Consider the following 25,265-nt stretch of genomic DNA (forward strand, 5'->3'; position numbering starts at 1 on the left):
AAAAATAGGGAAGCCTGGGTGGCTCATGGGTTGAGCATCTGCCTCTGGCTCAGATCATGATCCCGGGATCAGGGATCAAGTCCCACATTGGGCTTTTTGCATGGAGCCTGCTTTTCTCTCTCTCTCTCTCTCTCTCTCTCTCTCTATATATATATATATATATATATATATATATATATATATCTTTCTGTGTCTCTCATGAATAAATGAATAAAATCTTAAAAAAAAAAAAACCCTAAGGACAGCCCGGGTGGCTCAGCGGTTTAACACCGCCTTCAGCCCAGGGCGTGATCCTGGAGACCCGGGATCGAGTCCCACGTCGGGCTCTCTGCATGGAGCCTGCTTCTCCCTCTGCCTGTGTCTCTGCCTCTCTCTGTGTGTCTGTTATGAATAAATAAATAAAAATTTTTAAAATAATAATAAAATAATAAAATTTAAATTTAAAAAACCCTAAAAACATGCATATTTTTAGAAGAAAACATGAGAAAATCCTAATGACCTAGGAGGGTTAGGCAAATAGTTGAACATGATAATAATCCATGAATGAAAAAAGTCAATAAATTGGGCTTAATCAATAGGCAGTGATGTCTCTGCCACCGGCTGGACGAACATTTTTCTAGATACGTCTCCTGAGGTAAGGGAAATTAAAACAAAAATGAACTATTGGGACTACATCAAAATACCAATCTGCACAGGGAAAGATACCATCAACAGAGTGCAAAGGCAGGCTACGAAATGGGAGAAGGTATTTGGAAAATACAGAAAGAACTTCTTATACAACTCAACACCCAAAAACCAAATAATCCAATTTTAAAAATGGCTACAAGACATAACAGATGTTTCTCCAAAGAAGACATCCAGATGGCCACCAGACACATGAAAAGATGCTCAACACCACTCATCATCAGGGAAATGAAAATCAAAGCTACAATGAGGTATCACACCTCACACCTTCAGAATGCCTAGAATCAAAAACACAAGGCAGGGATGTTTGGCTGGCTCAGTCGGTAAAGCACGTGACTCTTGATCTCAGGGTTGTAAGTCTAAAGCCCATGTTGAGACTTACTTAAAAACAAACAAACACAAGAAACAACAGGTGTTGACGAGGATGTGGAGAAAAAGAAACCCTCTTGCACTGTTGGTCGGAATGCAAGCTGGTGCAGCCACTCTAGGAAACAGTATGGAGGGTCCTCAAGAAGCTAAACATAGAACTCCCCTACGATCCAGTAACTGCATGACTGGGTATTTCCCCAGAAAATACAAGAACACTAATTCAAAGGGATACCTGCACCCCAATGTTTACAGCAACATTATCAACAACAGCCAAATCATAGAAGCAGGGTCCATCGACTAATGAATGGCTAAAGATGTGGTGTACACACACACACACACACACACACACACACACACTGGAATATTACTCAGCCGTAAAAAAGATAGAAAACTTGCCATTTGCAACAACATGGAGTTAGAGGGTATACTGCTAAGCGAAGTCAGTCAGTCAGAGAAAGACAAATACCATATGATTTCACCCATATGTGGATTTTAAGAAACAAAACAAATGAGCAAAGGGAAAAAAAGAGAGAGTCAAAACAAGAAACAGACTCTTAACTATAGAGAACACACTGATGGTCACCAGAGGGGAAGGGGTGGGGAGAGGGGGAAGTAAGCGATGGGGATGAAGAAGTGCACTTGGGATGAGCACGAGGTGTTGTAGGGAAGTGTTGAATCACTATACCGTATACCTGAAACCAATAGAACACTGTATGTTAACTATACTGGAATAAAAATAAAAACAAACAAATGTGGCTTAATCAAACGTAAAATCTTTGCTCTGCAGGAGAGAATGAAATGACAAGCTCCAGACTCAAAAGAAAATATCTCCAAGTCACATATCCATCAGATGATTTGTACACAGAATATGTAAAGAGCTGTCAAAACCCAGTGTGAGAGTGTCTCATGGTTTTTCTCCCTGATGACTTCCCCATTCGGTCTTCCCTCCCTTCCCCTAGGATCCTCCATGCTGTTTCTTATATTCCACATATGAGTGAAACCGTATAATTATTTTTCTCTGATCGACTTATTTCACTCAGCATGCTGGAGGGGAGGGGTGTGGGGGGATAGGGTGGCTGGGTGATGGGCATTAAGGAGGACATATGATGTGATGAGCACTGGATGTTCTACATAACTGATAAATTACTGAACTCCACCTCTGAAACTAAGTATGTACTATCTGTTGGCTAATAGAGGGGTGGTGGAAGGGGAGGAGGGCGGGGGGTGGGGGTGAATGGGTGACGGGCATGGAGGGGGGCACTTGATGGGATGAACACTGGGTATTATTCTGTAAGTTGGCAAATTGAACACCAATAAAAAATAAATTTATTATAAAAAAAATAAAATAAAGAAATTTAAACCAGAAAAAAAAATAATTTAAATTAAGAAGTAAGAAAACAAACAACCCAATTAACTTGTTCCTGATCTTGAGGGTCTTTTATAGATTTTGTGTGGGCCTAAGTTTTTATTCTCTAAGTTTTCATTTCTCTGGGGCAGTGATTCTCTGCTGGGAATGATTTAGCCCAATTAAAACTCGGGCAAAAGGATCCAACAGATACTCGACCAAAGAAGACACAAAAGGCAAACAAGCGGACAAAAATAAGTCTGACATCATTTGCCATTAGGGAAATAGATGTTAAAACTACAATGAGATACCACTTCCTACATGTTAGAATGTCTAAATTCAAAAAATAAACACAAAAAAAATAAAAAATAAAATAATAATAATAATAAAAAAAAACAGAACAGCCCGGGGGGGCTCAGCGGTTTAGTGCTGCCTTCGGCCCAGGGTGTGATCCTGGAGACCCTGGATCGAGTCCCACGTCAGGCTCCTGTAATGGGACCTGCTTATCCCTCTGCCTGTGTCTCTGCCTCTCTCTCTCTCTGTCTTTCATGAATGAATAAATAAAATCTTAAAAAAAAAAAACTGCAGTACCAAGTATGCTCCAGTAGAGCCACTAAAACTCTCATAAATAGTTGTTGGGGGTACAAAATGGTGCAGCCATTATGGAAAAGGTTTTGGCAGTATCTTGTAAAGTTAAACATACAACTGACGACTCAGTTAAATGTGGCTGACAACCCAGCAATCTCACTTCCAGGTATTTACCCTAGAGGAGGACTTTTCAACAGTGGCATTATTGACTTTTGGGATCAGATAATTCTTGGTCGTGGGGAGCTGTCCTATGTACTGTAGGATGTGTAGCATCATCCTGGGGCTCTTTCTGCTCAAATGCCAGCACCACAATCCCCTGTGCCAGGTCGTGCCAAGCAAAAATGTCTCTAGACCTTGTCAAATGTCCCTTACGGGGCTAAATCATCCCCAGCAGAGAATCACTGCCCCAGACAAACGAAAACTTAGAGAATAAAAACTTATGCCCACACAAAATCTATAAAAGACCCTCAAGATCATGAACAAGACACGGCAGCCTACTTTTGCAACTTCTATTCAACGACGTATTGGAAGCTCTAGCTATATATAGCAGTTAGAAAAAATAACAGATAAGAAGGCAGCTAAATTGGGACGACTGGGTGGCTCAGCGGTTGAGCGTCTGCCTTTGGCTCAGAGCATGATCCCAGGGTCCTGGGATCGAGTCCCACATCCGGCTCCCTGCATGGACCCTGCTTCTCCCTCTGCCTGTGTCTCTGCCTCTCTGTGTGTTTCTCATGAATAAATAAATAAAATCTTTAAAATAAAAAAATAAAAAAAGAAGGCAGCCAAATTGGAAAAGAATTCTGTGCGTTGACAACATGGTCTTACATGTAGAAAACTCTAAAGACTTTATGCAAAAAATTAATAACAAACAAAAAATAAACACATTCAGCAAGGTTGCAGGATACAAAAATCACACCCAAAATTCAAGTTGCATTTCTTTACCCTAACTGAACCATCTGAGAAAAGGAAATCAAGAAAACGGTATCATTTACAATAGCATCAAAAAGATTGAAGTGTTTGGGAATAAATTTAACCAAAGGCTTGTAATGACAACTATAAAACATTGCCAAAAGAAAGCAAAGCAGATGTAAATAAATGAAAAGATGTTTCCATTTATGTTCATGGGTTGGAAGACTTCATATTGTTGAGATTACAGCATCACGCAAGGCAACCTGCAGATTCAATGCATTCCTTGTGAAAATCCCAATGGCAAAAAAAAAAAAAAAAAAATCCCAATGGCATTTTTGGCAGAAATAGAAAGATCCATCTGAAAACCCTTGGAATCTCAAAGAACCCTGGACAGCCAACTCAATCTTGAAAAAGATCAAAGTTGGAGGATTCACACTTTCTGATTTCAAAACTTACTGTAAAGCTACTGTAAATCAAAGCAGTGTGATACTGGAGCGAGGATAGACATAGAAGCCAACGGGCCCAGAAATAACTTTCACATAAACAGTCCATTGACTTTCAGTGAAGGTGCCAAGACCACTCAGTTGGGAAAAGGCAGTTTTTCCAACAAGTTATACTGGGAAAACTGGATATTCACATGCAAAAGAATGAAGTTGGATCCTAACCTTAGACCGCACATAAAAATGAACTCAGTAAGGATTAAAGACCTCAACACAAGAGCTAAAAGTATAAAACTCTTAGAAGAAAATATAAGAGAAAACTTCATGACATAGGATTTGGCAATGATTATATGACGTCAAAAGCAGAGTCAATAGAAGAAAAAAAAGAAATTCAACTTCATCAAAATGTAAACGTTCTGTACATCAAAAGGCACTACCAAGAGAGTGAAATGACGCCACAGTATGAATGAGCGCCAAAGCCGCTCTGCTGCGTGCAAGGAGGCAGACGCAAAAGGACAGGGGTCCTATGATGCCACTTCTGTGACGCACCGAGACCAGGCATATTCACAAAGCCTGAAAGTGCAGCAGAGGTCACCAGGGGCCTGGTGGAGAGGGACGAGGGAGTTCTTGTTCGCCGGGTACAGTTTCTGTTTGGGATGATGGGAAAGTTCTGGAAAGAGATAGTGGTGATGGCTGCACATCACTGGGACATAGTTTAATGCCACTGAGTTGTACAGCTGAACACGGTTAAGATGGAACATATTATGTTCCGTATATGTCACTTTAGTAAAAGACATAAAAAAAAATCTGCGGGGAGTGGGGGTGAATGGGTGACGGGCACTGAGGGGGGCACTTGACAGGATGAGCACTGGGTGCTATTCTGTATGTTGGCAAATTGAACACCAATAAAAAATAAATTTATTAAAAAAAAAAATTAAGTAAATAAATAAATAATGAAAACTGTCAAAAATTAAAATAAATAAATAAATAAATAAAAACTGTCAAAAATTAAAATAAATAAATAAATAAAAACTGAAAAAAAAAATCTGGGCACCTGGGTGCCTCAGTGGGTGAAGCATCTGCCTTTGGCTCAGGTCACGACGACACAAGCACCAGGCTCCCCGCTTGGTGGGGAACCCGCTTCTCTCTCTCCTCCCTGCCTGCCACTCCCCCTGCTTCCGCGCTCTGCGTGTGTCAAATACAGAAAGAAAATCTTGAACAAATCTGTAAAAGCACATTGCTGGGCACGTGGCCGGCTCAGTCAGTAGAGCATGCGACTCCGGGTGTCAGGGTTCAAGCCCCGTGGTGGGCAGGGAGCTTCCCTAAGATGAAACAAATGAAAAGAATGTTCATAAAAATTCTATTCCTAAGTGCCAAAGAACTCGAAACGATCCAAATGTCCTTCAATAGTAAGTAGATCAACTGTGACACATCCACACGCTTGAAAGGTCCCCCCAACAGGACAGAAAGGGCTACTGACGCGACTTGGGTGAACCTCGGAGACATAATACTGGGGAAAGAAACCCGTCTCAGAAGGCGCATACTGTGTGATCCCACTGATGCGGCGTTCTCGAAAGGACAAAGCTAGACTGGTGAAGGAGACACCAGTGGCTGCTGGGGGCTAGGGCTGTGGGGCGTGTGACTACGAAGACGTAGCCCGGGGTGAGGTGGCGCTGTGCCCTGCTCGTGCTGGTGGTACGCGGACCTACATAATACGTCACCTTTCACAGAACTGCACAGCGACAGAAACTTCCACTGTAAGACCATCTAAAAACTACAAGTGTTATATATGTATAATGCCATAACCAGTCACTGTGAGATTTACGAGTCTACAATTCTCCTATAAAAGGCTTGCAGGGAACCCTGGGTGGCGCAGCGGTTTGGCGCCTGCCTTTGGCCCAGGGCGCGATCCTGGAGACCCGGGATCGGATCCCACGTTGGTCTCCCGGTGCATGGAGCCTGCTTCTCCCTCTGCCTGTGTCTCTGCCTCTCTCTCTGTCTCTCTCTCTGTGACTATCATAAATAAATAAAAATTAAAAAAAATAAAAAATAAAAGGCTTGCAAAACTATTGAGATTAAAGAATTTGAAAGTCCTGTAAAAAAAAAAAAGAGATCACAGAAGTTAGGATTTTCATTCTTTTAACTTCTCTACAATTTCACAGGATTTTCAAATTCTTTAATTTCGGGCCACCTGGGGATCCCCGGGTGGCTCAGGGGTCTGGCGCCTGCCTTCAGCCCAGGGCGTGATCCTAGGGACCCGGGATCAAGTCCCACATGAGGGTCCCTGCATGGGGCCTGCTTCCCCCTCTGCCTGTGTCTCTGCCTCTCTCTGTGTGTCTCTCATGAATAAATAAATAAAATCTTTAAAAATAATAATAAATGAATAAAAATTAAAAAAAAATTTCAGGCCACCTGGGTGGTTCAGTGGTTGTGCGTCTGCCTCTGGCTCAGGGCGTGACCCCGGGGTCCTGGGATCGAGTCCCACATCGGGCTCCCCCGCAAGGAGCCTGCTTCTCCATCCGCCTGTGTCTCTGCCTCCCTCTCTGTGTCTCTCATGAATAAATAAATAAAATCTTTTTTTAAATTCTTTAATTTCAATAGTTTCGCAAGCAAAATCAAACCCTAGAAGTCATGTGGGCTTGTTACAAGGAATGAGAGGACTAATGCAACTGGAAGCCGTCTGCAGTTATTCCAGGACTACAGTTGATGAGACGGGCCAGGCTTTAACACAGCTCCGTGGCGCTGCCCCCACAGCTCCCTGCCTTCAGCCGGTGTTCCGGGCCCTTGATCTCCCCAGTAACGCCACTAACTACAGCCACTAACGGATGATGATAAAGTGGGGCAAGGAGTCAACCCGTGACAGCGCGCTCGCAGCGCAACCCTGGTCTTTCTCATAACCTCCAATATCAGGGATGAACTGCTAGTGTCTGGAACGACTCTGCACTTGCCTCTATTTGGTTATAGATTCACTTCCTTTTTCTGTTCTCTGGAGACACAGCACAGCTGCTCAGTATCCTTTAGAAGAGTGTTTTCTTCTAGAAGTTTCCCAAAGGCCATTACTAAGTGTGAAAAACATTGGGAAGACCACAGCGGGTTTGTATGTGAGTCACTTTCCATCTGCATACAGTTAAGTGAACTTACGGTACAGTTTTTATCAGATCGAAAGGCAAAGTGAAGCACTGCCTCGCTGCTTCACGGGAGACGACCGTTTCTCGGCTTTCACCTGCCTACTGAGCTCCTGCGTACGAGGGCAGAACCGTCTTCGCAAGCACATATCGTCACAGTGCCTCGAACGTCGTTCTTCTAAGATCTCTTTTCAAAATGTCACAGGTCTGGGGATCCCCGGGTGGCTCAGTGGTTTAACAGTTGCTTTTGGCCCCAGGGTGTGATCCTGGAGTCCCGGGATCGAGTCCCGTGTCGGGCTCCCTGCGTGGAGCCTGCTTCTCCCTCTGCCTGTGTCTCTGCCCTCCCCTCCATCATGAATAAATAAATAAAATCTTTTTTAAAAATGTCATAGGTCTTGGGGATCCCTGCGGGGCTCAGCGGTTTAGCCTCTGCCTTAGGCCCAGGGCGTGATCCTGGAGACCCCGGATCGAGTCCCGCGTCGGGCTCCCTGCATGGAGCCTGCTTCTCCCTCTGCCTGGGTCTCTGACTCTCTCTGTGTGTGTCTCTCATGAATTAATAAATAAAATCTTTTTTAAAAAGTCATAGGTCAAACAGAGATTCTCTCCGGAGCCCACACTGCTCTGCTGCAGAACAGGCACGGCTCTGGCTAACGCACCTCCTCATTCCCACAGGTGCTAACATGCCCTCTGTCATCAAAAACCCATGCTGCCAATGGAACCCGAGGTAAAGAGAACAGAAGGAGGGACAGAGGGCAGGAGGGGGACATGACTGAATTAAAGGATAACGATGTCAGGTGTCTATGGGCTCAGATCCCCGGAAAGACCCTGTGACCCGAGGCTCCCCTGCCCGGGACACTGTGCTCCCTGCCCCCGGGACTCCAAGGGATCCCTCCGTCAGAAAGGTTCTCAAGCAGTCAGGGTGGCCGAAAGGAACAGGTGCGATGGAGTCTCCACGCCTGCACTCGGCACCCGCCAAGAGCTGCGAAGTCCCTGGGAGCAAGCAGGCCATCGCAGGCCTGCAGGAAAGAACCGCCGACATTCGCACCTTGCCACCACACATGCCTCAACCCCACCCTGGGGACCCTTGCATACTCGCCTCAACATGGTGCGAGGCGCTGAAAACCGCAGGAAAGAAAACCTGCCTCGAACCGCTTGGTTCCCAGTAACCGGGTACTACGTTGCAGGGAGTGTTTTAGGATTGCAGGGGGCCCTCGGCCGTGCGCGCCTCCCCTAGAACGCAGCCCTAAGAACAGGCGTCGGGGTGAAGCACACGAAGAGTGTGAAGCAGAGGATTACCATTTGGATGTAGCTCTCTTCCTCTTCTCTGGAAACAGAATCGGCAAAAAATCTTGCAGAATTAATACCGTTTCTTTCTGGAGAGAGAAATCTGGTTCGATTGCTGAGAACAAAAATATAGATGAGGTCAAGGCAATGTCTTACAGCTGCTCTGAAAGGCAGCCAGGAACTGACAGGGTCCCCATGGGCTCCCAGCCCTCCCCTTCCAGATACAATTTCCTCCTGGCCGAAGCAGTTCCCGAAGCAGTAGAGACTGCCCGGCTTCCGTCCCATCCTAGGGCGAGCGGCTCCCAATTCTCAAGGGCTACTTTTTTCCAGACCCTCCATGTGACACAGCTCACGAGCTTTCTAGAAACAGACCCAGGCATCGTATCATTTAGAAAACCCACACACACGCACACGCACACGCGCACACAAACTAAACGCTCCTGTGGGGCTCTCTCGTTTCCATCCACAGTAACCAGCAAAAGCAGCGAGGTGTGGCCATCCCGATAGGACGACAACCAGACTGCAAATCATCTTCCGCCCTACTCCGGAGTCAGAAGCACGGGCTGCATCGCTGCAGTCTGACTGCAGACAGAGCTGGAGGCCGAGCTCCGCTGTGCCGAGGGACTGTACGCCGTGGCTCGGACGGAGGCCCGGGGCGCCGTCGGGCCAGGCCCAAGGCCTGGGAATGCAGCTTCTAAACGATGAGACGGGAGGCACATTTTGGGGTTTGCCTGCCGGGGCCCGGCGCCCTGTGTCTGAGAGCTCCCCGCCGACCCCGTCCACAGAGGTGGGCTTCTGGAAGCCTGGTGGGTATTAGTGGCCCTTCCCTCTGGGCCGCAGGTGCTTCTGCTGAGGCTGGGCCCGTGGGATTCCCCGTCTGAGGAAATGTGAATCGGGGTGGCAAGAGAGCCCATCCAGTTGGTGCTGGAGCCGCGGCACGTCGATGGGCTCAGGCCGTGGGGCGCGTGTGAGCAGACGCAGGTGTGAGAGCGGCCGTTCCGGGGCTCCCAGCAGCTGCCTCCCGACGCTGGTGGCCTGGGCCACTCGTGCCCTTGCTTCCTGGGTGATCCACACACGCCTCGGGCTCCCGATCACAGACCCCATCCCTCTGACGGAAGCCCCACGAACTGGGCCCTGGCGACACTGAACCAGGGCCTCGGCCACGACCGGGACAGCCCGGGGCAGCTGAGGTTCCCCCCCCAGATCCGAGACATACCACGGTACAGTGCAGGTCCTGGTTAGAGATGCGTGTTCCCGGATGGTGGACAGGTTCCTCAGGTCCAGGGGAGGTGGCCGTGCTAGGGGACAACACACAACACCCAGTGCGGTGAGTTCTCCGGGGGTAAAGGCCGGAGGCTGACGACTAAAGTCGCGACGGCCCGCGGACTCAGCACTGCACATCACACCCACGACCGAGCGGCGTGTCCCTGCCTGCCCTGCCCCGCTCACCGGTCACAGCAGCAGCTGGAGGGAAGGACGCTTCCGAGAACTCACCGAACCTCAGGCACACTTCTAGGCGCTGGCAGGCGCAGCGGGAGCCACTCGGAGCAGTCCCCGACCCCGGAACCCCAGCACCTACCTGACACCTGGCATGTCCCAAACGGACACTTCACCTTTCTCACTACAGGCAGATGGCGCAGCCTCTGGTCTGCCCTCCTCCAGTCCACTGTGTACCCGATAGTCTTTCTACCTAGAACATTCCTCCCCCCTCTGCCTGGTTAGTCGTCTTCGGATCTCAGCTCAATGTCTCCTGCACAGAAAACGTTCCTTGACGTGCAGACGAGACCAGGCCGCACGTCACAGGCTCCCGTGGGCTCCCGCCTTTACCCCTCGGAGCACCCCCCCGCAGTGTATGATGACACAGTCATCGTGACGATTGGATTTGGGTCCAGACTGGGAGGACTCCCAGACTGCTCTGGGAGGACGGGGAGTTTTTGGCTCGTCCACTGCAGGAGCCTTGGCACGTAGAGAAGCTGCTGGCATCTGACCCTTACTCTACCTCAGTGGCCCACCTTGCTGAGCCACTTGCATCTGTCCCTCTACCATGGCCCTGACCAGGTTCCTTTTGCGTCCTCCACAAACCTACACAGGGAGAGACTATAGAAGTCCCCTCCGTATCATCAGAGCCTGGGACAGTGACTCCAGCTGCTCAGTCAGCTTCCCCGGAGCCTCTGACCTGAGCAGGGGACCAAGCTGGAAGGAACAGGTGAGTCACACAGTCCCTGGGGAGAGGTCTCTCCCGGCGGCATGTCACCCCAGCATCGGCCTCACCGACCAGCCAACTCGTGGCTCCTCCACCAGCCCTCACCCCGCCAGGCCCCACGGTCCACCCCTGCAGCCACCCCAGTCAGATCCTGCCTGCCCGGCCCAGGTGTCCACCTTCACACCCTCCCGGGGATCCCCACCCCTACGCCCATCCACGCGCTCATGCCTCTGATCGCCAGGCCGCACACAGCACACTGCCTGATGTGGCAGCCACTAGAGGCACGGGGCGATTTACATGTATATTTATTAACACGAAATAAAATTTAGAAACTCATCATAGTGGGACGTCTGGGCAGCTCAGTGGTTGAGCATCTGCCTTCGGCCCAGGGTGTGATCCTGGGGTCCTGGGATCGAGTCCCACATCGGGCTCCCTGCAGGGAGCCCGCTTCTTCCTCTGCCTGGGTCTCTACCTCTCTCTCGGGTCTCTGATGAATAAATAAAATCTTAAAAAAAAATCAATTGTGGCAATGAAGGATAGAGCATGGGGAATAAAGTCAAAGAGGCCCTGACACTTGGGGACACTTGGCAGGAGGAGCACTGGGTGTTATGCTGTATGTTGGCAAATTGAACTCCAATTAAAAACAATTCAAAAAAAAGGAATCCAGCTCTTCAGTTGTGGTAGCCACACTTCGAGTGTCCAATAGCCGCGCGTCTATCGTCACAGAGTTCTGGACAGTCAACTGAGCAAAACAAAGAGCTCCGTCAGAGTTACAAGGCCCCGTGAAAGTAGGCCTGACCACGGGGAGCGCTCATGGCCCCTGGGCCTCCCAACACAGGGTTCGTTGTCTTATTCGGTACTGGCTTGATCGTTCTTCTTCCAGCTACTTTTTCCCTACCTTCCTCCTGCTCCCACCGGACACCCTGCTTCCTCATCTCCACATCCCACCCAGTGCCTAGCACAGCACCAACACTCGGCAAACGTGCTGTCAGCGTGCGTGGACTCACACCGGAGGGGGCGAGGCCAGAATGACCGGGCTGGCCCGGGGCCTCGGGTGCCCGCCTAGGGCCTGGCCACCTGACGCGGCAGGTCTTCCAAAGGGCGAACAGAGCTGGGAACCAAGCAGCTGTCACAGCCACTGTAGCAAAGACTTGCTGCTAATCACACGGGCCTGCTGGGCAGGTGGCGGGGGCAAGAGTGAGCTTAGCAGGTCACTTCGACCTGCCTTCCTTTTTTTAAAAATATTTTTATGTATTTATTCATGAGAGACAGAGGGGGGACAGAGACACAGGCAGAGGGAGAAGCGGGCCCCATGCAGGGAGCCCCATGTGGGACTCGATCCCGGGTCTGCAGGATCACGCCCTGGGCCGAAGGCAGATGCCAAACTGCTGAGCCCCATAGGGATCCTGCTTGACCTGCTTTCTTTCCCCCTGTCCCTCCTCCGTCTCTGTGTGTGCTGTTCGCAGACTGGAGAGGCCGCCTGGGAACAAGGCAGAAGCTTCAAGGAGCTCTGTGCCCACGGGATGCAGACTACACACTGCTCCCAGACACCCCTGCTGATGGGCACGTGCAGGCCGGGGTGTGAGAAGTCGCACACGACCAGGTGTGACATTCAGGAACTCGTGTCACGAGTCATTCCTCACTACCTGCCAGTGAGGACATTCGAGTGTGTTTATTTTTTTATTTATTTTATGGTAGTCACAGAGAGAGAGAGAGAGAGAGAGAGAGAGAGAGAGAGGCAGAGACCCAGACAGAGGGAGAAGCAGGCTCCATGCAGGGAGCCCGACGTGGGACTCGATCCCGGGACTCCAGGGTCATGCCCTGGGCCAAAGGCAGGCGCTAAACCGCTGCGCCACCCAAGGATCCCTCGAGTGTAAAACCGAGAGATGCGGGATCCCTGGGTGGCGCAGCGGTTTAGCGCCTGCCTTTGGCCCAGGGCGCGATCCTGGAGACCCGGGATCGAATCCCACATCGGGCTCCCGGTGCATGGAGCCTGCTTCTCCCTCTGCCTGGGTCTCTGCCTCTCTCTCTCTCTCTCTCTCTCTCTCTCTCTCTCTCTGTGACTATCATAAATAAATAAAAATTAGAAAAAAAAAAAACGAGAGATGCCAGGCGGCTTTCATCCCCGTCACTTATTTCTGGGCCTTTGTTAGGGAAGCAGCCAGGGAGGGGCCCTCGGGACTGGCCGTGGGGGCTACGTGTGCAGCCGCAGGGCCCTAAGTGAGGTGCCCCGTGCCCCAGGTGCGGCCTTCCCCGCCCTGCTTGCTGCCCGGGCCTCCGAGGCGCCCCGCAGTGCTCCCCTCCCGCAGACTCCACGCGAGTGCTCCCGCCCCCCCGCCCCCCCACGAGCGCTGCCCCCAGCCGGCACAGGTGCCCCGCGAGTGCTCCCTCCCGCACAGGTGCCCCACGAGTGCTCCCCCCACAGGCGGCCCGCGAGTGTTCCCTTCCCGCCCAGCCCCCCCCCGCGAGTGCTCCCCCCGCTCCGCACAGGCCGGACAGGCGACTTCCCACGCCGGCCCCGCGCCCCCCCCCCCGCACGCCGGCCCGGTCGGGGCTTACGTCTCCTCTGGGGCTTGAGGTCCCTGTTCACCGGGGGGGGCTCCAGGTCGGCAGGCAGCTCGGGCAGGGGGCCGCACAGGCTTCCCGGGCTCATGGCCATGTAGTCGTCGCGGCTGCACGGCGCTCCGGCGACACGCGCGCCCGCCTGGGGGCCCATGGGCACGTAGCCGTCCCCGGGCCCGGCGCAGGCCGGGGGGCGCGCGGGGGACAGCCTGCGGGGCTGCGAGACAACGGCGACAGGGGGCGGGCTCAGCGGCAGGGGCGGCGGCCACCAAGTAGGCGGCAGGGACGCCGGACACGGCACCCGTGCACCTGCCGCAAGCGCTCCAGGCATAGCGCGCCCCAAGTCCCACCCCGCCCCCCAGAACTGGCAGGGCCCTTCCAGAAGGGGAGCCCCATAGTTCCCAGGCAAGTGCAAGGCCTAGGGGGCCGGCGGGGGGCCGGGGAGGGCCCTCACGGGCTCACTGCTGAGTCCCCACACACTGCAAGGGGAACAGATGGTGCTCAGGCTATTTTTGGTGAAATTCAGGCTTAAAGGGACTCAAGTGCCAAACTTACCAAATTTATTTATTTTTGGAGATTTATTTATTTATTTATTTATTTATTCATGAGACACAGAGAGAGAGAGAGACAGAGAGAGAGGCAGAGACCCAGGCAGAGAGAGAAGCAGGCTCCATGCGGGGAGCCCAATGTGGGACTCGATCCCGGGTCTCCAGGATCACGCCCTGGGCCAAAGGCAGCGCTAAACTGCTGCGCCACCCAGGCTGCCTTTTTTTGTTTGTTTGTTTAAGATTTATTTATTTATTTATTTACTTATTTATTTATTCGTGAGAGACACAGAGAGAGAGGCACACACACAGGCAGAGGGAGAAGCACAAACTTACCAGATTTAAACTAAGCCGCTTGTCTCGGTGTCTTAAGGATTGGCCTTCCACATCAGCTGTAAGAAACAAGCCAGGCTGGTGAGAAATGCAAGACAGTATGGGTCGAAACCGGGTTCCAAGCCCCTGTGTACCTCCGGGCCCTACGCTCAGCTCCAGAGAGGCGGAGAAGCTAACACGCCTTCTACACGCAAGGCTGGCTACTACGTCTAGTTGGGCAGTCAGAACACATTCCCCCACGGAGGGAAATCAGGCCAGATTTGGGAGTTTCTGTAGGACGGCTTCAGTTCTCTGTGAATTAGGAGGAGATAGAGCAAAGAGTTAACAAATGCCTGTTGCATCCATTGTATGAATTTTTGGGGCATAGAGATGGTAGAGACAGAGCTGGAGGTTGGGAGAGAGAAGGTGTAAGAGAGCCCTGGTGACGAGCGGTGGATGGGACGAGCAGACACGTGCTCATGAACTGGTGACCAGGACTTTCTATAGCAATAGTCAGCCACTCGGGCACAGGCAGGGAGAGAGAGGAAAGGTGGAATAATCCAGGACTAGATTCTTATCAGACGGCTGTGACAGTGTGACATGGACATTTAGAATGATTGTTGAACTGAAAGAAGACACGTCCAGAAGGCAGAGTGTTGAGATACATGGGCCTACACTCCAATGAGATATGATTTTTGGGAATTAGCATCTTAGAGATGGCAGTGAAAACCATAAGACTAGATGAGTCTATCTAAGTTGCAAGCGTTACTGCGTATTTGCCCCAAAGATGCAAACGTAGTGATCTGAAGGGGCACCTGCACCCCAATGTTTATAGCAGCAGTGTCCACAGTAGCCAAACTGTGGGAAGAGCCCAGATGTCCATTGACAGATGAATGGATAAAGAAGAGGTGGTCTATGTATACAATGGATACTGCTCGGCCGTCAAAAAAAAAAAAAAAAGAGAGAGAGAGAGAGATTTTGCCATTTGCAATGATGCGGAGGGAAGCAGAGGGCACTGTGCTGAGTGAAATAAGTCAATCAGAGAAAGACAATTATCACATGATCTCACTCATATGTGGAATTTAAGAAACAAAACAGAGGACCATAGGGGAAGAGAGGAAAAAATAAAACAGGACGAAATCAGAGAGGGAGACAAAGCCTAAGAGACTCTTCATCATAGGAAACAAACTGAAAGTCTCTGGAGGGGGGAGGGGACAGGGTCACTGGGGGATGGGCATGAAGGAGGGCACGGGATGTCACGAGCACTGGGTGTTATTAAGACTGACAAGTCACTGACCTCTACCTCTGAAACCAATAATACACTATATGTTAATTAATTGAATTTAAATTAAAAAATAAGAAAAAAAGAAATTATTGTCAGTTATTGCAAGTTCTCTATTGCTATCTACATATTTGCGTTTCTTTTTATCATTAAAATATTTAATACTAATGCTAGCTAATGTTTAAACTTGAATTTTACCTGTGATGCTAAAAATCAAATGAAAGCATATTTAAGTGGAAACATGCTTTCTTTCCCCACTTACATTTTTACTAGAAATAATGTTTAGGGGGCACCTGGAGGCTCAGTGGGTTAAGTGTCTGCCTTCGGCTCAGGTCATGATCCTGCGGTCCTGGGGTCGAGTCCCGCCTCGGGCTCCCTGCTCAGTGGGGAACCTGCTTCTCCCTCTGCCTCTGCCACTCCGCCGCGCCCACCCGCCTCCTTGGTCTCTCTCACGCACTCATGCTCCCTCTAATAAATTAATAAATAAAACCTTTTAAGAAATGTTTAGGCTTCAAGACTATCGATGAGAGCACCGGGTGCAGTATGGAAGTGTTGAATCACTACATTACACCCCAGAAACATACAGAACACTGTATGCTAACTGGAATTAAAATGAAAACTTCAAAAATATTTGTAAAAACTTTTTAAAAATATGGGGATCCCTGGGTGGCTCAGCAGTTTAGCACCTGCCTTCAGCCCAGGGTGTGATCCCGGAGTCCCAGGATCGAGTCCTGCATCGGGCTCCCTGCCTGGAGCCTGCTTCTCCCTCTGCCTGTGTCTCTGCCTCTCCCTCTCTGTGTCTCTCATGAATCAATAAATAAAATCTTTAAAAAAATTTTTTAAAAATATATACCTTTTTGTGAATTTTCTTTCTTTTTTAAAAAAAGATTTTATTTATTGATTCATAGAGACAGCGAGACGCTTAACTCCCTCCAGGCACCCCAGGAGTCAACATCTTGAAGTGAGAGAATAATTCCCAGATCAGAAAGATGTGATGGAGGTTGTGCATTAAATACAGAGCTTCCTCAAATTCCTTTATCGGTTGTGTCTTGATAAAGTCACCCTAAAGTGAAAATATTCTAAATCGGAAATGTGCTTACTCCACCTAACCTACCAGACATACCTTAGCCTAGCCTGCCCTACACGTGCTCAGTACACTAACACTCCCCTCCAGCTGGGCAAAGTCAGCTAAGACATAAGCCTATTTTGTAATAAAGTGTTGGCTACCCCGTGTAAAATGTATCGCATACCATCCTGAAAGCGAAAACCAGAGTGGTTGTTAAGTGTATTGGTTGTTTGGCCTCCTGATCGCGGGGCTGACCAGGAGCTGCCGCTCACTGCTACCGCCCAGCATCACAAGAGCGGACTGGACCACGTATCATCAGCCTGGGAAAAGATCCAGATTCAAAATTCTAAGTACAGTTTCTACCGAATGCAGATTGCTTTGCATTATCATAAAGGAAAAACATCCTAAATTGGGGGCACCTGCGTGGCTCAGCCGGTTGAGTGTCTGACTCTTGGTTTCAGCTCAGGTCTTGATCTCAGGGTCCTGGGATCGAGCCCCGCATTGGCCCCCCGCCACACACTCAGTAGGGAGTCTGCTTGTCACTCTGTCCCTCTGCCCCAGCTCTTGCTCGTGCACACACGTGCACTTTCTCTTCCTCTCTAATAAATTAATGAATCTTTAAAAAATTCCTAAATCAAACTATCATAAGTCGGGGGCCATCTGTATACACATATATGTACATATATGCATATCTCCATTTCTTTATATATTCCTCTCTAACACAAACGGTAGCATATTATACTCCCTGATCTGCGACTTCATTTTTTCATTTAATATCTTGGAGATCAGGGCAGAGAAACACAATAAAGAGTTTCTTCATTCTTTTATTCACTGGCCTTTTTATTTTATTTTTTTTAATTCTTTTTTATTCACTGGCCTTATGTTTCATTATAATGATGATCATTATAAATGATGGGCCATCATTTGAATATTCTAATATTAAATATCAATTTTATTCATTATAAATGGTGGACCATCATTTGAATATTCTAATATTAGATATCAATTTTATTCCCAACATTTTGCTTTAACACAAAGAAAAGGGGTACCTGAGTGACTCAGTCAGTTTAGCATCTGACTCCTAATTTCAACTCAGGTCATGATCTCAGGGTCCTGAGATTGAGCCCCGCATTGGGTTCCATACTCAGTGGGAAGCCTGCTTCTCTCTCTCTCCCCCTGCTTGTGTTCTCTCTCTCTCTCTCTCTGTCTCATATAAATAAATAAATAAATAAATAAATAAATAAATAAATCTATCTTTTTTAAAATTTTTTTAAATAAATAAATCTTTAAAAACAAAGGACAGAAATGGTTGAAAAAACAGACATAATGAAATAAGAATTGAATGATGTACTCAGGAAAGAAAGCGAAGAGAAAGATAAAACCAGCCTCAGAAATGAAGCCTAAATTACAAGATTTCCAGGGAAAGAGAGATTCAACAGAAAATTTAATAAGTGCCATTGAAGAAATGCCAGAAAACAACTAAAAGAATAAAAAAGAAAGAAAGAGAATCACAGAAAAAATGGTTGACATAGAAGACACGCAAAGATGCAGTATACATATTTATTATTAGATTCCTCAAAGAAGGAAAACCAAACCATGGTATAGTACTAATATTTAAGAATATAATCCAAGCAAAAGTCCATAAACAAAGTACACCTGACACCACATACTGAAAGGGCCTGCCAAGTACCTGGATTACCTGGAGAGTCAACTCTATCCAAGATGCTAAATTCTATTACAACGGCTATATTGATAAAATGACAGAATGAAAATAAATAAATACTTGGAAATAGTTCAAAGCTAGAGAAAGAACAACAGAGAAAACCAAAAGACATCACAAAATAAATATAAAAGCAGAAAATCGTAGAGTGTAGAGCAAGAGTAGACTTAATTTTAAAGAAACAAAATCTTGGGCAGCCCGGGTGGCTCAGTGGCTTAGCGCCACCTTCAGTCTCGGGTGTGGTCCTGGAGATCCGGGATCAAGTCCCACGTCAGGCTCCCTGCATGGAATGGAGCCTGTTTCTCCCTGTGTCTGTGCCTCTGTGTGTGTGTGTGTGTCTCTCATGAAAAAATAATAAATAAAATTTTTTAAAAAATAAAGAAAGAAAGAAACAAAATCTTAAAAAAGAAAAAAAATCTTTGGGGCACCTCACTGGCTCAGTCGGTGGAGCATGTGACTCTTGATCTCCGGGTTTTGAGTTCAAGCCCTACATTAGGCACAGAGATCACTTAAAAATAGTCCTAAAAAATCAAAATCTTTGCTTCCTGGGAGAAAAAAAATACAAAAGGCAATCGATTAGCCAATCTAATCGATAAAGTGAGAGGGGAATAGCACAAATATAGAAAATAAGAACTGAAAAAAACAAAAAACAAAATAAGAACTGAAAAGGAGGAAATTATCATTGAGGTACTTGAAAGAAATACAAGACAATTCTGCACCAATCTCTACACAAATTTTAAAATCTAAATGAAATGCATAATTTCCTAGGAAAATAAAGCAGACCAAAAGTGACCCAAATAAGAATAGAAATCTTGTCCGTGTAAATTACCCCAGAATAAAACAGAAAAAATTCACCATGGAGCTACCTCCCCAAAGCATCACAACCACATGATTTCCACGGGGAATTTTACCAAACTTCCAAAGAACGGTGCTACACAAATTGTTCCGAAGCATAGGAAAATAAAAACGTATTTCTAGTTCTTTTTATGAAGTAAGTATAACTTTGGTAGCTCAACCTAATAAAAATAAAGCAAATTAGAAAATTACAGGTTAGGTGGCCCAGCGGTTTAGTGCCGCCTTCAGCTCAGGGCGTGATCCTGGAGACCCGGGATCGAGTCCCACATCGGGCTCCCTGCATGAGGCCTGCTTCTCCCTCTGCCTGGGTCTCTGCCTCTCTCTCTCCCTGTGTCTCTCATGATTAGATAAATAAAATCTTTTAAAAAAATAAAAATAGGGATCCCTGGGTGGCGCAGCGGTTTGGCGCCTGCCTTTGGCCCAGGGCGCGATCCTGGAGACCCGGGATCGAATCCCACATCAGGCTCCCGGTGCATGGAGCCTGCTTCTCCCTCTGCCTATGTCTCTGCCTCTCTCTCTTTCTCTCTGACTATCATAAATAAATAAAAATTTAAAAAAATAAATAAATAAAAAAATAAAAATAAAATTTTAAAATAGTTTTCAACAAAAAATTGAAATAGATGCAAAGAAGGGGAAGAATAATGATCCACACACAGGAAAAAAAAAAAAACAGTTAATAAAAACTGTCTCTGAGAAGTTCTAGATCTTGGAATGAGCAGAAAAGACTTCAAAACTACTATTATTAATATGTCCAAAGAACCAAAAGAAAACCATGTTAAAAAAATAAGATAAAAAAAAAATAAGATAGGGACACCTGGTGGCTCAAGTGGTTGAGTGTCTGACTGCCTTCAGCTCAGAGCATGACCCCGGGGTCCTGGGATGGAGTCCCACATTGGGCTCCCCGCAGGGAGCCTGCTTCTCCCTCTGCCTGTGTCTTTGCCTCTCTGTGTCTCTCATGAATAAATACATAAAATATTTTTTAAAAAATGAGTTATACAGAAGATTTGGGACAAATAGAGACTTCAAAAATTAAAAAAATTATTAGAATTCAGTACTAAGAGGTGAAAAGTGTAAACGAGAATTCAAGGGGCACCTGGGTGGTTTAGCCGGTTCATCATCTGCCTTGGGCTCAGGTCATGATCTCAGGGTCATGGGATCAAGTCCCACATTGGGCTCTCTGCTCAGCAGGGAGCCTGCTTGTCCCTCTGCCTGCATCTCTCCCTCTGTCTGTCAAATAAATACAAGTTTTTTAAAATACTTTATTTATTTATTCGAGAGAGAGAGAGAGAGAAAGAGAGAGGCAGAGGCACAGGCAGAGGGAGAAGCAGGATCCATGCAGGGAGCCCGATGCAGGACTCGATTCCAGGACCCCAGGATCGCGCTCTGGGCCAAAGGCCAGAGCTAAACCGCTGAGCCACCCAGGGGTCCCCTAAATACAAGTTTTTAAAAAAAGAGAGAATTCAAGAAACACACAAGACAGAGTGTGAAATATATAATACATATAACTGAGGCCCCAGAGGAAAAATAGGAACAGAGGAGAGGCAATATTTGAAGATATAGCAACTATGAATCAATAAACCTCAAAAAGAATTAAAATCATCTCAGAATGAAGTTGTGAGACACCATGAGCAATGATTAACTAGAAAAAAGCTTAATGTAGGGACGCCTGGGTAGCTCAGTGGTTGAGCGTCTGCCTTCAGCTCAGGGCGTGATTCTGGAGTTCCAGGATCGAGTCCCACATCGGGTTCCCCGCATGGAGCCTGCTTCTCCCTCTGCCTGGATCTGCCTCTCTCTCTGTGTGTCTCTCATGAATAAATAAATAGAATCTTAAAAAAAAGAAATGGAATGTATAACTTCCAAATCAGTAGAAGTGAAAACTGAAAAGAGGTGAGAAACAAAACTGAAAAGAGGTAGCAAACTGAATTCAGAAGAAAGGAAGGAATGAGATTACATGTAAGAAATTTCGTACTTACAGGAGAAACAGAAACCACAAAATAAAATGGTACAAATGAATCTAATTAATGTAGAGGAGTTAACCTTTCCAGTTAAAAGAGAAAGGCTAGCAGAATAGATGAACAAATTTTCAATAGCAATACAAAATCACTATTTTTTTTATAAGAAACATATCCTAAAATGTAGTCATGGAAAAGATGGAAGCCAAACAATGAGACGGTATGGACCATGCCAATACTAACCCACGGGATGCCGGTTGGTATGGGTTAGCAGCATTTAGTACTTCATACAGGCCTGGGTGTATTGATACCATATAAAATGGAGTTTAAGACAAAAACATTCCTAGAGTCATGACAGATTGGGAAGCTTCAATTCAGTACAAATATATAAAATCATAAGAGGTTTGTAACTAATAACATAGCTTTAAATCATACACACAAAAATTGGGCAGAATTAGAAGGGAGAAAGACTCTTCGATCACAGGGGTAGACTGGAACATAGCTCTCTCGGTGACTGGTGCAAGGAGGACACAGAAAATCAGTGCAGCCAGAGGGGGGACGAGTGACACGGCCACTGAAGCCCTTGACCTGAGCGACCTGGCGTACACTGCCTCGCTGAGCAGTCTCAGGGCACAGGCATCCTTGCCAGGGATGTCTGCAACATTCCCAGAAATACCCGTGTGTTGAGCCGCCGAAGAACTCTCCAATTTCTAAGGACTGAACTAGAGGATGTTCTCTAACCAAAACATATTCAACGAGAAGAAGAACCAGAAAATTCTCAGGTTTGGAAATTAAGAAATACAGGGTTGTTGGGGTTTTATAAGATTTTATTTATTTTTATTTATTTGTTTATTTATTTATTGGAATGAGAAAGAGAGAGAGATTGTGAGTGAGCACAAGCAGGGCTGTAGAGGCAGAGAGAGAAGCAGGCTCCCCACAGAGCAGGGAGCCGGATGCGGGACTCGATCCCAGGACCCCAGGATCACGACCTGAGCCCAAGGCAGACACTCAGCCATCAAGCCACCCAGGTGCCCCAGAAATGCAGTTTCAAGTAATGCACGGGGCAAAGAAGGGACCACAGTGAAAACTAGAAAATATTTTGAACTGAATGAAAATGAAAATAGGACATCTCAAAATGTGTGGGGTGCGGCTGAGACAGCGTTCACAGAAAATTTGTAGCCTTAAACACGTACGTTAGTTAAAAAAGAAAGGAGTAAATTCAACAGGCCACCCATCCATCGAAAGAAATAAATTTAAAATATGCAAATTACCTCCAAGGAAGTACAGCAAGGGAAACATTTTCTGGAAAGAACCAGATAGTATTTTTTTTTTACAACCCCTTAAAAGTGTAAAAATCTGGGCAGCCCGGATGGCTCAGCGGTTTAGCACCGCCTTTGGCCCAGGGTGTGATCCTGGAGACCCGGGATCGAGTCCCGCGTCAGACTCCCTACATGGAGCCTGCTTCTCCCTCTGCCTGTGTCCCTGGCGCTCTCTCTCTCTCTCTCTCTCTCTCTCTGTGTGTCTCATGAATAAATAAATAATTTTTTTTAAGTGTAAAAACCATTCTTAGTTGGTGGGCTGTAAAAAAACAGGCTGTCGGTCAGATTTGGCCCAGAGGCCACAGTTTGCTGACCCAAGAAGGAAGGAAATAATAAAGATATGAGCAAAAATTAATGCAACAGAAAACAAATATACAATGGAGAAAAAAAAAACAACAAAGCTAAACCTTGTACTCTGGTTAAAAAAAAAAAAGCAAACCAAGGAGGCCTGGCTGCTAAGTAGGTAGAGCATGTAAGTCTTCATCTCAGGGTCCTGAGTGCAAAGCCCACGTTGGGCGTAGCGCTTACTTAAAACAAAACAACTAGTAAAACTGATAAACTGCCAGCAAGATTAATAAAGAAAAACAGACGAAGTTCACATTTTTAGTATCAGGAATGAAAAGAAACTATTCTCATAGATCCTACAGATAGCAAGAGGCTATTATAATCAATTTTATGACAATAAATTCGAAAAATCAGGAGAAATAAAGAAATTGCTTGAAAAACATAAGAAATCTGAATAGTCTACCAAAGACTAAAGAAAGAAATTGATTCCGTAATTGAAACATCTTTCCACAAAGCAAACCCCATGCCCCAATGGCTTTTCTAGTAAATTCTACTAAATCAACTAAATGTTTCCAAATAATAATTTTCTAGTAAATTCTACTAAAATCAACTAAATTTTTCCAAATAATCAAAAAGAGGGCAACTTCAGCATAATCTTTTTTTTTTTTTTTTAAACCAAAACCTGGGCAGCCCGGGTGGCTCAGTGGTTTAGCGCCGCCTTCAGCCCAGGGCCTGATCCTGGGGTCCCGGGATCGAGTCCCACCTCGGGCTCCCTGCATGGAGCCTGCTTCTCCCTCTGCCTGTGTCTCTGCCTCTCTCTCTCTTTCTCTTTCTGTGTGTCTCTCAAGAATAAATAAATTAAATCTTTAAAAAAACAAAACAAAAAACCTGACAGTTATCACGAGAAAAGAAAATCACAGGACAATCTCCCTCAGAAACACATATCAAAAAACAAGTTCAAAACAAAGTATGAGCAAAACAAATCTAATAGTTTATTTAAAGGATACTCTTTATGACAAAGTTGAGTTTATTTCAGGAATGCAGGGTTGGTTTGGTCTTCAAAAAAAGTCAATCAATGAACTTCCTCACATTAAGAGGATAAAAGAGAAAAATCACAGGTCATAAAATGTTTCAACAAATTCAGTGTCTAGTATGATTTTTTAAAAATAACACTCAGTAGGGCACCTGGGTGGCTCAGTGGTTGAGCGTCTGCCTTTGGTTCAGGGTGTGATCCCAGGGTCCTGGAATCGGGTCTCCTGTCAGGCTCCCTGCAGGGAGCCTGCTTTTCCTTCTGCCTAGGTCTCTGCCTCTCTGTCTCTCTCATGGATAAATAAAATCTTTTAAAAAAAATAACACTCAGCAAAGTAGGGTTATCAGAGAATGTCTTTACTAAGTTGTATGAATCGTATCAACAAAAATCTGCACGTCACACTGTAATGGTGAAATGCTAGGAGCTTTGCATCTGAGACCAGGAATAAGACAAGGATCCCTGTTATGACCACTCCTATGCCACAATGTCCTGGACTTCGTAGCCCAAGCAGTGATGGGAGAAAAAGTGAAGGAGAAATACGTGTAATAAAAAATGAAATGCAACTATTATAAGCATTTGCTTGTGATATGATTGTATACAAAGAAAATGCAACTTAATATATAGTTTAGGAAAGTTTGATACGAAGTCAAAACACAAAAACTAGGGCAGCCCGGGTGGCTCAGCAGTTTAGCACCGCCTTCAGCCCAAGGCCTGATCCTGGAGCCCCGGGATCGAGTCCCGCATCGGGCTCCCTGCATGGAGCCTGCTTCTCCCTCTGCCTGGGTCTCTCTGTGTGTGTCATGAATAAATAAATAAAATCTTAAAAAAAACACAAAAACTAAACTAATTTTTATACAATAGCAAAAAAGTCACTAAAATACCAGTGCCAAGAACATTGTAAAATAAGAACTCAGTGGGAACATAATAAGAGAGATGCAAGACTTCGCTAAAAACCACAAATCAAAGAACAGGTGAGAAGACTTCAAGACCGAAGGGCCAGTAATTCCGGGTGGGTGGCACTGGTGTGGACTGGACCACAGGGCCCGGCGGGAGTGGAAGCAGAGCCGAGATGCACACTGTCCCATACATAGCATTTGGTTATGGCCAAGGGGGCTCCGGAGAGCATTGGGAATCCGGGGGCCTTTGCAGTCCAGGGTGCTGGGTCACTGGAAGGAGATCCCTGTGGACCCTAATGAACCCTGACCCCACTCCGCTGTCACAACCGTCGATTCCAGGCCGCCCTCAATGGGGAGGAGAACAACCAATCTGACATATTCCCTCTGCTTTATTGGCTCCATTTTGCTTCTGCCCATCACCGTCGTTTGGGGTCTTTGTTTCATGGCCAAAACCTCTATCTTAATGACTTTAATTCTGATGAGACTGTTGCCTT

At 46.7% G+C, this 25,265-nt stretch overlaps 1 protein-coding gene across 1 annotated transcript in view; it reads right to left on the reverse strand.

The window, feature by feature from the left end:
• GAB3 (GRB2 associated binding protein 3) overlaps positions 1–25,265 on the reverse strand; it is an 81,399-nt gene that overhangs the window by 11,133 nt on the left and 45,001 nt on the right. The window contains exons 5-8 of the mRNA XM_049107847.1: positions 14,391–14,446; positions 13,507–13,726; positions 9,961–10,042; positions 8,757–8,859 (exon numbers count right to left, since the gene is read on the reverse strand). Of these exons, the coding sequence (XP_048963804.1) occupies positions 8,757–8,859; positions 9,961–10,042; positions 13,507–13,726; positions 14,391–14,446 (461 nt within the window). The remainder of the gene's footprint in view (positions 1–8,756; positions 8,860–9,960; positions 10,043–13,506; positions 13,727–14,390; positions 14,447–25,265) is intronic.

This window comes from Canis lupus, chromosome X (genome assembly GCF_003254725.2).
Source record: "Canis lupus dingo isolate Sandy chromosome X, ASM325472v2, whole genome shotgun sequence".
NCBI classification, from domain to species: domain Eukaryota; kingdom Metazoa; phylum Chordata; class Mammalia; order Carnivora; family Canidae; genus Canis; species Canis lupus.